We start from the raw sequence: 12,881 nt of genomic DNA, 5'->3' as shown, positions 1-12,881 counted from the left end.
AGCTTGCACAGGTGGTTCAAGTGATATATACAGAGATGTCATTAGCATTGTAATAAGGCAAATGTTTCCCTGAATGATATCTTCATGTTCAGATTCTGTCCTGACCAAGCTGCATGATGCCCTCTCTTACCCCTGGTAGGTCTAGAACTCCACTCATAGTTCACTTCTCCGGCACCCAGAGCAATGATCACTTTTTCTATTGCAGATAGACATGCCCCAGAAGTTAATTCCCCTTATATTTAAGGCTGTATTCACACGGAGGAATCCGCGTCCCATTGTTTTCAATGGGAGGCAGAGATCGCAGCAAGATGCGGAAAAAAGAAGCTGTGGCTCGAGACTCCCTGCAGATTAGACCCATTCATCCGGGCCTAATCAGCATTGGGATGCCACTACGGAATGCCGATACACTGTACCTACATCCCGTCATGGCGAAAACGCCGGCGGCGGAAAATGAAGAGGAATTCCTAACAATTCCCAAGTATTTCAGGCTTTTTTTCCTATTCCTTGCAAAATTTCAGCTGCACAACATGAACATTGAATAAAACACTTTATGAATGCCGAGCGAGGCATCACACCGCATAGAAAACATACTAAGAGAAAAGCAAAAAAAAATAAAAATAAAAATTAATTAAAAGGTTGGCAGAATTTTCTCATTCAGGACCTGTGGGGGGAGGGGAAACACATGACTACGACTGCACAGGGTAACGAGAGATTGCTGACAGACGTGAAATGTTTATGAAAACTAATTACACAGAACACGGAAAGTTCAGAGAACCTGAGAACAATGGCGGGAGGTAATTTACACTCTGCCTATGCAATTTCTTTATGCTAATTTGACAGACAAAAGAACAAAATTAATAGAATGTGGAAAGATCTATAGATGGGAGGGGGGGTCGGTTTTTACTCGTCTCTTTGGCGTGCGTTTTGTACTGTCTGTTTTTGCAGGTACAATATAAGACTGTTATTCATGGGGTCATTGGAGGTAAATGGGGCGAGGGAGCAAAGATGGCAGATATGGTAGCACCATTTCTGTGTGTGATGCCTGCTGATCGAGAGCTTTTGGCAGTAAAATCACATGGCTTCAACAAGTCCAAAGAAAGCAAGTGACCTTGCGACTAGCATAAGAAGTCTTACTGTGTCCACCATATACATTTTTTTTTTTAATGAAATCTAAATAAGTCCAATATTCTATCAGAACATTTTCCTAAAACAACTTTAAAAGGGTCAGATCTCTGCAGATAAAGAGCTCTGAATCTGCCTAAAGATAAGTTGCACATGCACCATTTGAGAGAACCAGGCGGTTAATTGAAAGTGGAGGGATCTATAGATGTGGAAGGATCTATAGATGTAGAATGAGGGGATCGGGTTCTCTGCTCATCTCTTTGGAGCATGCTTCATACATTCCAATAGGTACAATAGAAGAGAGGTTATTCATTCAGTCATTGAGCCCTCGGGGTCATTGGAAGTAAATGGGGCGAGTGAACTAAGATAACAGAGGATCATGCCTCTATTTATGGCCGACTGTGGCAAAAATTCGTACCAATACTACCATAAAAAGGGGTCAGAACTCTGATACAGAGCTCTAATGTGCAACATGATAGTTGCATAAGTACCACCTGGGAGGACTGGGCAGTTGTGTAATAGAGTTGATTATTGAGAGTAGAGTGTGAAGGGAGTTGCACTATTTCTCTTGCACTCCATGATGTCCATCTGGGGGAAGCTGAAATAGAAGGGCAGGGTGACCTAGCTGCTACTGACTTCTGGCTAGGTACTAGGTTGAGCACGCTGGGTGGTGTTATGAAATGGGAGTCCAAGAGTTAGGAGGTAAACAGTAGTGGATATTTTTTTAACTTTTTTTTTTTCACTTTCACTGCAGACACAATTCTTTCAGGAGACACTTACCAAGGCAAATGCAAGTATCCAGCGTAGACTTCAGCATGGGTGTGGAGCCACTACAAAGAGGTGAGACCACCACAAGCATTGGCAGGATCAAGCCTGAATTATACAAGCAAAAATCTGTCGACTCTGAAGACAACAAGAAGGAAGATGTCAAGACTTGTGGGAAGCTCAACTTCGGACTTCTGTACGACTATGAGAACGAGCTGCTAATTGTTAAAATTCTGAAAGCCCTAGAGCTGCCGGCTAAAGACTTGTGTGGTACATCCGATCCCTATGTCAAGATCTATCTCCTCCCGGACAGGAAGAAGAAGTTTCAGACTCGAGTTCATCGGAAGACTCTTAACCCCGTGTTTGATGAGGCTTTCCAGTTCCCGGTGGCTTATGACCAGCTCAGCAATAGGAAACTGCATTTTAGTGTGTACGACTTTGACCGCTTTTCCAGACATGACATGATCGGGGAAGTGATTCTTGATAACTTGTTTGAAGTCTCAGATCTCTCGAGAGAAGCCACCGTGTGGAAGGACATCCACTGCGCCACGACTGTAAGTGCCCATCATATTATCATGCACCATTTAGCTGTTTCTCAGTTTCTTATGAACTTCTGCCACTCAGCAGTTTCCACTCAGGGGCGCCTTTAGGCATCTTTGTATCAAAATGTAAGATTTTGAAAAAAAGTGTACAAAAAGTCTGACAAAAGTATAGTTGACACTTAATACACTCTCTAAATATAAAACAAAGGGGCGGAAGCGACGACCTAAGCACTGTGCCACTTAGATTCTGTTTGGTATTGCAAGCGAGCAGCATTTAGATCACACTCCACTGTCCAAAGTGGGCCAAGCAGAGCCCAACAGAGACAAAGGGGCACAGCACATAACAAATCAACGAATCAAAACTTCTGATTTGTCATCATAGGATATTTATATACTACTTACAGGTACGTCTACATGTACATGTAGGTTGTAGAGTTGATAGAACTCCAATTGCTTTGTTTTTCCACAGACCAGTCCTGACTCTGACTATGACTATGACTCAGTCATAAATGGCTGATAGCCAACTGTTCTTAGCTGTTCTAATGAATTCAATAAAAATTAACAATTTTAGAATAAATAATAATTAATCATTTTACTTTGAAGCTGTAGTCATAGTCAGTAATTTTTATTCCGACTCTACCCAAAAGTGGCCCTGACTGCGACAACACAAACAACATCATTAGATTTACAACTGCTTTGGTAGAAGAGACTCTTCCGCATATGTGACGTTTAGAGATGACATATCCTGCTTCATTAGTAAGGGTGTGTTTAAGTCCTTGTATTACCCTCCTGGGGTTACTGCAAGGCTATATAGTGGGTTAAGATACCAACAGAAGACTGTTAGAGCTCCTTCCTTTTTTCCTGCTTTTTTTCTTCCTTTTTTCACTTGTTGCGTCTTCCTCATATATTTTTTTCATGCTCTCACTTGTAGCTCCCTCCTCCCTACCCAGACACAGTAAAACTTTCCTGCTTCCTGGTCATGCTGTGTACAATGCTATCGATCCCACACACATCTAGGAGAATGAAATATTGCTTTACAATGAAAGGGGGAAGGGGGGGGCTCGGGGTATTTTTTTGACCACTGTGTATGGATTTACCTTAGACTTTGCCTCCTCCTATTCTGACTGTTCCCTAATCACTTGTAAGGTTTTTCCTTTTTCCTGTACATTTTCTTCCTGGTGTTTATACGGATTATCTGCGGTTTATGTTTCTTGCTTCCCTGTGGATGCTGGAAATACGGTATTGCATTAAATCGGCTTAAAAGAACAACAGCGGTGGGAGAAATGTCTAATATCGTTACAGGGCATTATAGGTTACCGCTGTTTAAAGTGTATTGCATCCCCCGTCTGCTTGTACAGGTCCTGGGTAGCAGCTGCCATGACCTTCCCTGGAACCTGTATACAAATTCTGTACAATTTTTCATTATAGAATCCAAGGCTTGTTATGACCTACTCCCTGGCACCTATACATGCAGAAGGGAGCTGATTGACCAAACCTGTGGATCCACCAAGTTTTGGAAGAGTGTGTCTTTAAGATTGAGGCCCCATGTTGAGGAAACAGGTTTTTTTTGTTCCAGATTTTGTTGCATTTTTTTGAGCCAAAGACAGGAGTGGATTGAGCAAAAGGTAAAAGTAGAAGGTTTTCCTATATATTTCCCATTCCTTTTGTAGAGATAATCATCTCACAGTACAGTAGCTGAGGATGTGATGATCTCCTTGGAGGTGGGACCAAATTTTTAAGAGGTGTGGATGATCTCCTTGGGGGTGGAACAAGATTTAGTCTGGGGAGACATACTCTCTGACTGCTAGAGCTTTTTAAGATATAATAATTGTCTCAGCATACAGTAACTGAAGATATGGATGATGTCCTTGGGAGTGGAGCCTGATCTCTTTGGGGATGGAACAAGATTTCTTCTTGGTGGACATTCTCTTCTTGCCAGAGCTCTGAGATATGATATTCATCTCAGAGTACAGTAGCTGAGAATGTGAATGATTTCCTTGGGGGAGTGGGGGGGTAAGACAATATTTTTTAGGAGTATAACTAATCTCCTTGGGGGTAGGACAACATTATTAGGGGGCGCAGCTGCTTGATATAGACTTCATGTAGAAACTCCTGAGATTGCTTCCATAGATGGTTATAACTAAGGACATCTCCTATGCTTGGCAGATTGAAGAATATCAGATGCTCTTGGCCCTTTAAGAGTGAATAATAATACTTATATATACCACATGTGACTTCTGCTCATTAGTGAAGATTGATAGGACTTAGTTCCCCCTTAGAGATATAATGACCCTTCATTGTCACCTTTCTAATTGCATATCACTACACAAGCCTCTGACAACACCAGACTAAGAGCGGCAATTTTCAGCTTCATCTTCTGAATTATTAATTGTTGTATGTATCCCAGAAGACAGGTGCGGGTTGCCACCGGGGTCCTGTAATAATACGGCTACTTATAGAGCACACAAAGAATGTTGTTATATATTGCCTGACATAGCTTGCAGCTCCAGAAAAAACTTTTGCCACCCGACCATTGCAGTCTTTTCCATGTAGGTTACATACAACAAAACTGAGCAACAGAAGTCGCCATATAGTTGCAGTATTATACATGCTCCAAGGCATGTACAACATGTCACCTGTCTCCCCCTACATAATTACACTGCACTTCAGAGACATCAGATGTGTACGGTTTGAAAGCTAATAAGGGAGATGTTTTCTCAAGACTCCTTATTAAAGGGAGTGTGTTACCAGCACCCAGCACTACAGATAGATAAACTATGGTCTCCTGAATCAAATGGTGTTTTCTCCTTGTGAATCACTGCCTCTGTTATTGAGATATTGCTGTTTTTCTTGATATTCGCTATCATTGGAGCAATAGCCCGCCCTCGTTGCACCAAAAAGCTCTTTGTCATGTTTCCAAAAGACTGATGAGTTGGCAATGGAGGCAAGGATTCACAGGAGAAAACGTTGTTTGTTTCTGGTGACCCTAAAAGTAGATGAGGGTCTGGTATGGTATGACTGCTCTTGAAAGGGGTTTCCCATCTCACCGTTTCAGCAGTTTGCATGCAGTCACTTCTTCTCACTTTCAGTATTTCTCCTCCCCCACCCCCAGCTTGCTGAAGGACACTATGAGGTATCAAAATACTTATGCAGATCAGATAATACGCAGATGCTTGTTCAGAACTGACTCAGTGTTATCTGTGTGTTTACATAGAGAGATAACAGACTTGGCTTTATCAGCAAACTGCAATTAGCTGAACTGATTGTCCTGCCAGCACTGAGTACGTGATGTCACTTGTCCTATCTCACGGTTATAGCAACGCAGTGTAAACAATGGGAGATATAAGTTCACATATTAGGCAAACAAAGCATCCTTGAGATGGGACAACCCCTTTAAAGCAGTTGATTCCGCAACAAGATCGAGCAGGACACTGATTTTTTTTTTTTTTTTTAATGGGAGGCAGATTTGGGATAGAATCTGACATGGAATGGGGCGCTGAATCCGGTCTCAAATCTGTGGCAGATTCCTCCACGTGAGCCTAGCCTTATGCTCTCTGCTGTCAGATGGGCAGTTCCTGTCTGTCTGTCTCCAACCAAGATTGTGATTGTGCTGAAGCTATTTCTGTGCCTTCCTACCTCTTACCCATTTAACTGCAAGCTATACATCAGTAAAAAGCAGGATGGAAGGCATTATGACTACACAAATCAAACTGCTCATGGTTTGTAGTCTGTTGCCATGGAAATGCATAGATAGAGCTTTAATTTGAAAGACCATGTGTAGTTTTTACTTAGATTTTTTTTTACCCTATAGAAACCACAGCCACATTGAAATCTGATTTGCGCATTATCATACATGTTTTCAGATACAAGTTTTGGAGGTGATGGTCATGAGGTCTTCTGTCTCCCGACCAGTATTTTGGCCAGGCGAGAGAATTAACGTGATTTGAAGCTGAAATCTTTGATTTATTTGGTCTTTGAGCATAATTTAGATTCAGTCTATTGGAGGGAGGGAGAAATTCCAGGAGGAAATCCTGTGATTTCTCTACAAATATGTTGAAATTGAATTAGAAGGCGGCCATATGTTTCTGTGAAGTCTCTCCCTCAATGTTTGCTGATAAAATCCGCTCAGACTTCTCTATTTTCGAGCTGATTAGGAAATTTATGAATGTTCCAGCAGGCGCGGAGTTGACAGCTGTCGCCGATTGTGCGCTTTGCTTTTTACGTGCTTAGTAAATGTTATATGAGAAGTTATTTCAGTCTAAAAGGGACCTCTGCCATTTTATTCAGGCTCCAAATCCTAATATCTGATCACAAGTTGATTAAATTGAGGGCTTTGTATCAATACACTTTTATAATATAATGAGGTTTGAGGCACAGAATGCCTCCATGATACAAGCCCCATGTGCTGACCTATGTTAGTGCATTGTTGAATGGAATGATCACCATATAAATATACACCGGTAACAGAAATAGTCACAGCTCCGCCCCTGTTATTCGTGTTATAGAGTAATCATGTGATAATGTAATGTACTTTAAATACCCATGTAATAATCCTTTAATTTCCCCAGAATTACCTATGCTGTAACATGGGGTATGCTGTATTCACAAGACAACACACCCTGTTATCTCACAATCCCACTGACCAGTCTCATTAATGTTTAAAGGGAAAGTCCACCACTCTCTATTACTCCAAATGCCCTAAACTGAAAAATTAAGCAAGTTTATAGATAGTTTTAATTTTTTTAAAATCTACTGTTTTGCATATCAAAATCCAATGGAGAGTATCTCCATGGTAACAGACTACAACTAAACATGTAGTCTGATGCTACTTTAAGGCCTGGTTCACATCTGCATTCGGTTTTTCTGTTCGGGCAATCTGCATCGGAAACCCCCAAATGGAATAGGGACACATTGAAAAGCGGTGAGCTTATGAAAGCACATGGATCCCATAGACTATAATGGGGTTCCTGTGTCTTCCAGGGGTGTAGCAATACAGTTTGGGCTACAAAAAAAGTCTGTGGTCAAGATACACTTCTTCTACCCTCTCTTCCCTGTCTGGCACTTTGAGGACCATTGAGTAGGTACAGATGCTCTGTGACTGGAGCACATATCCAGCTGAGTGCCAGGCTCCCTTCCTGAGGCCCAGTAGTAGAATTACTGCTACAAACAGGTCTGTGGTCAGGACCCGCTTCTTCTGCCCTCCCTTCCCTGGCTAGCTCTTTGAGGACCATTGAGTCAGGTGCTTTCTTATGCTCTGTGACTGGAGCAGATTTCCGGCTGTCAGGCTCCCTTCCTGGGGCCCAGTAATAGAATTAGGTCTGTGTTCATGATACAGTTGACCTTTTAATGGAGCAGATTCCTCCGGAGTGCCAAGTTCCATTCCAGGTTGGGGCTAGATAGGATTACTAACAAGTCAAGATCCACTTCTTCTGCCCCCTCATTCCCTCACTGGCACTTTGAGGACCATTGAGTAGGTACAGATACTCTGTGACTGGGGCATATTTCCAGCTGAGTGCCAGGCTCCCTTCCTGGGGCCCACTAGTAGAATTACTGCTACAAATAAGTCTGTGGTCAGGATACATCTTTCATTGGAGTAGAGTCCGTCAGAGTGCTAGGCTCCATTCCAGGCTGGGGCTAGATAGGATTACTAACAAGTCAAGATCCACTTTTCCTGCCCTCCATTCCCCTGGCACTTTGTTGACCATCTCATGGATGCAGTTGTTCTTTTAACTTCATCTTTAACTGAAGCACATTCCGCTCTACGTCAGGATTTCTTCCATGGGTACTCTTAGGAACTCAAGGCCTGTGGTCAGGATTTGCTTCTTCTGCAATCCCCTGACTACAACTTTGGAGACCATGGAGTAGATACAGTTGCTCTCTTTTGTTCTGCTTTGTCTGGAGCATATTCCCCAGTGCCAGGCTTCTTTCCATGGGTAGAGCAATACGATTAGGTCTACAAACGAGTCTGTGGTCAGGTTACATTTCTTCTGTCCTCCTAATTCTTGCTTTGATTGGAACATACTTCCACCTGAGTACCAAGCTCCCTTCCAAGCAATAGTAAAGTTAGTACAACAAACAGGTCTGTGATCAGGATTCCTTTCTTCTGCCTCCCTTTCCCCGACTGGCACTTTGGGGACCATCTCATGGATGCTCTTTTAGCTTCATCTTTGATTAGAGCAGATTCTACCTGAGTCAAGACTCATTTCTTCTGCCTTCCCTTCCCCTTGACTGGCTCTTTGGGGACCATTTACTAGATACAGATCTGCTTTGATTGGAGCATATTCCTGGCCGAATGCCAGGCTCCCTTACGGTGGTATGGTAGTACAATTACTGCTACAAACAGGGCTGTGTAGTTTATCCAGCAAAATATTGAATCTGAGGCATCCAGGGAGCGATGAGTGGATATTACAGAGCAGCAGCCTGGAGACATCACAAATCTCCAGACATCCATCAACTGAACCAAAACCCACATCTGTGCCCCCCTCCGAGGCCCAGCCTGTATCTTCTGTTTGTGCTTGTCAAGGAGGGTGGGGTGAGATTCCTTTGTAAATCTTTCACTTGTAGTAAACCTCACATTGCTAAGAATTTCTACCATTGATCTTATATGTGAAATTCTGATAATTCAGAATCCTCATTTTTGGGAATCCTGGACTATAGGATTCTCTATGGCGGGAGGTGGCTAAATTGGTCATGCCTCTGAGGAGTATAGATCTGTCTGCTAACACCAAGACCTAAGACTCTGTATTGCCAGTCTGTCTGATAGTCCGGCATGCAACAAAAGTGGCGCAGACTAGAAATTTGTCTTATTAGTGAACAGATTCCCGACTATTGAGTTCTCGATTTATTGGAAACTTGTTATTGGCCAGCACAGACTAACTGTAGGAAGATTAGTATAGTCTATTGCTATCTGTTATCAGCCATTTCAGCCTTGGGAGAAGGCCTAACTGTTATGTACTTCAGTGTCATGACTGATAGAAACAGCCAACTCTACCCCCCCCCCCAACTCCCATAATCGCTAGTTCTCCACCTGTATGGTGTAGGTTCTAAAACTCGCACTATTACAGTATCATGCCTGGATATGAGGAACATAAAGTCAAGTAAGCAGAACACAGTGAAGACTACAGCCCATTACCGTATACAGTTCTTGTTATAACTGGAATAATTATCCTCTATTCACCGGCGATGCAACAAAGTAACAGGTGCAAATATGGACCATTCCAACTGCTGTGGTCCTCGGGGGGAGCATTGAGAGAATGTCAGGATCGTTTGGTTTCTTTTTCAAAAGTTCATCTCTATAAATTAAAGCGTCCTGATCTCCAGAGTTTCCAGAGAGAACTCAATGGATCTTTTGACTTTTGTTCCACTTTAAAAAAAATTAAATAAGAACGTACCCCAAAAATAATGACATTGTGAGGAGCCAAAAATATACATTATATATTCTGTATAATATGTACTGATTATAGCCTGAAGATACAGAAATGTACAGAAAAAAGTAGAAATTCCATGTATATAGAGCGCGGTATTGTAGTACTTATATTCTTCTACATAGGAGCAGTATTATATTAATTATATTTTTGTACATAGGGGGCAGTACTATAGTAGTTATATTCTTGTACATAGGGGCAGTATTATAGTAGTTATATTCTTGTACATAGGGGGCGGTATTATAGTAGTTATATTTTTGTACATAGGGGCAGTATTATAGTAGTTATATTCTTGTACATAGGGGCAGTATTATAGTAGTTATATTCTTGTACATAGGGGCAGTATTATAGTTATATTCTTGTAGATAGGAGGCAGTATTATAGTAGTTATAGTCTTGTACATAGGGAAAGTACAGTCATGGCCAAAAGTTTTGAGAATGATACAAATATAAATTTTTACAAAGTCTACTGCTTCAGTTTTTCTAATGGCAATTTGCATATACTCCAGAATGTTATAAAGAGTGATCAGCTTAACAGCAATTACTTGCAAAGTCAATATTTGCCTAGAAAATGAACTTTATCCCCCAAAACACATTTCAAGATCATTGCAGCCCTGCCTTAAAAGGACCAGCTAACATCGTTTCAGTGATTGCTCCATTAACACAGGTGTGGGTGTTGATGAGGACAGGGCTGGAGATCAATCTGTCATGATTAAGTAAGAATGACACCACTGGACACTTTAAAAGGAGGCTGGTGCTTGGCATCATTGTTTCTCTTCTGTTAACCATGGTTATCTCTAAAGAAACACGTGCAGTCATCATTGCACTGCACAAAAATGGCCTAACAGGGAAGAGTATCACAGCTAGAAAGATTGCACCTCAGTCAACAATCTATCGCATCATCAAGAACTTCAAGGAGAGAGGTTCCATTGTTGGCAAAAAGGCTCCAGGGCGCCCAAGAAAGACCAGCAAGCGCCAGGACCGTCTCTTAAAAGTGTTTCAGCTGCGGGATCGGGCTACCAGCAGTGCAGAGCTTGCTCAGGAATGGTAGTAGGCAGGTGTGAGTGCATCTGCTCGCACTGTGAGGCGGAGACTCTTGGAGCAAGGCCTGGTCTCAAGGAGGGCAGCAAAGAAGCCACTTCTCTCCAGAAAAAACATCAGGGACAGACTGATATTCTGCAAAAGGTACAGGGAGTGGACTGCTGAGGACTGGGGTAAAGTCATTTTCTCTGATGAATCCCCTTTTCGATTGTTTGGGACATCTGAAAAACAGCTTATTCGGAGAAGATGAGGTGAGCGCTACCACCAGTCTTGTCTCATGCCAACTGTAAAGCATCCTGAAACCATTCATGTGTGGGGTTGCTTCTCAGCCAAGGGAATCAGCTCTCTCACAGTCTTGCAAGAATGGACTGCTATCAGTCAGGATTTGGTCCAGAAGTTGATTGAGAGCATGCCAGGGAGAATTGCAGAGGTCCTGAAGAAGAAGGGTCAACACTGCAAATATTGACTTGCTGCATTAACTCATTCTAACTGTTAATATAAGCTTTTGTTACTCATAATATGATTGCAATTATATTTCTGTATGTGATAAAAACATCTGACAAACACACATAAAAACCAGAGGGCAGCAGATCATGTGAAAATATAAGATTTGTGTCATTCTCAAAACTTTTGGCCATGACTATTATAGTAGTTAAATTTTGGACATAGGAGCAGTATTATAGTAGTTATATTCTTGTACATAGAGGCAGTACTATAGTAGTTATATTCTGGTACATACGAGTAGTATTTTAGTAGTTATATTTTTGTACATAGTGGGTAACATTATAGAAGTTATATTCTTGTACGTGGGGACAGTTTTCTAGTACCAGTTGTACTTGGGGACAAAAACTTTATTGACTGGTATATATTTGACAGTGAGCTCTTCCTTAGTGATACTTTATAGATTTGCTTCTGTATATTACTTGCCATTGTCAGGAGATTCAGTATAATTACCTTTGATGGGAGAATCTATTGCATGGAGAGCTGACAGCAGTGACTGATTTTCTCTGGATTCTTCCGCACTGACAGTCGACATCTCTCTTGACTCTTGAGGACTATAAGGTTTCCATATTTAGAGCTGATACTATATATTGCGGGATTATTAATTAGTATTACTTAGTGGAGGTGGATGACAGCTATGACAGAAGACAAGGACTTCCTGATTACTCTGCAATCTGCCTCCGTCCCTAAAGACTTCTCTATGATCCTGCCAGTGGCAAAATAAAGACAGAACTCTGAGAATAGTAAAATATACATTAACAAATGGCAAAAATAGCTGTGACTTTAGAGCCTGAGCTAGACAACGTCTACAGCAGGTTATTCTGAATTTAAAGGTATTGTCCTGAAGTAGAAATAAAAGCTCTGTTTTTTTTTTCTAGAAACAGCACCCCTTTCATCGTTGTGGCTGTATATGGTATTACAACACATCCTAGTCACTTAAATACTGCAACACAAGTCATGCCAATTGATTAGAATGGACCTGAAAATATATTTATATTCACCACATTCCTCCTACGCGCTTATATCTGATTATATGGCGTATGCCTAGTCTGAATGATATCTGCAGGGTATTAACCTGGATGATCATAAATCACTGTTTAATCAGGGTGGAATTACCGACTCTGCTGGCGCTGCAGTAGGAGTTCCCCTGATTAATGGGTTGGCTGATTGCTGCTGTCATCTGATTGGTCGGTGAGGAATCTCACTGATTAGCATACGGCGTAATTTTACCTTCATGATGGTGGGAAAGCCGTGAAATCATCAAGATCGCTGTTTAATTGTTTAACAATGCTAAAAAGTCAACTGGGAAAGAGGGTGCCCCCAAATATTATAGATATTTTTGGAGATTTAAAAAGTTTAAATAAATGTTCATATAACTGATGGGGGCGCTATTCAGCACATCTTTTCATTGTCTTCATTGGGATCAGTATTGTGTATATTGGGAAAACGAAAAAGTAACCATGTTGTTGTCTTTGGCCCATTATGCC

General features: G+C 41.6%; 1 protein-coding gene across 1 annotated transcript in view; it reads left to right on the top strand.

Annotated features, from left to right (window-relative positions):
• Nucleotides 1-12,881, top strand: part of SYT10 (synaptotagmin 10) — a 34,640-nt gene that overhangs the window by 14,756 nt on the left and 7,003 nt on the right. Inside the window, exon 3 of the mRNA XM_075274885.1 lies at nucleotides 1,877-2,441. Coding sequence (XP_075130986.1) covers nucleotides 1,877-2,441 — 565 coding nt within the window. The remainder of the gene's footprint in view (nucleotides 1-1,876; nucleotides 2,442-12,881) is intronic.

This window comes from Leptodactylus fuscus, chromosome 5 (assembly GCF_031893055.1).
Source record: "Leptodactylus fuscus isolate aLepFus1 chromosome 5, aLepFus1.hap2, whole genome shotgun sequence".
In the NCBI taxonomy this organism is placed as follows: Eukaryota; Metazoa; Chordata; class Amphibia; order Anura; family Leptodactylidae; genus Leptodactylus; species Leptodactylus fuscus.
Note: the sequence above shows the minus strand (reverse complement) of the source record. Positions and strands in the feature narration are given on the sequence as shown.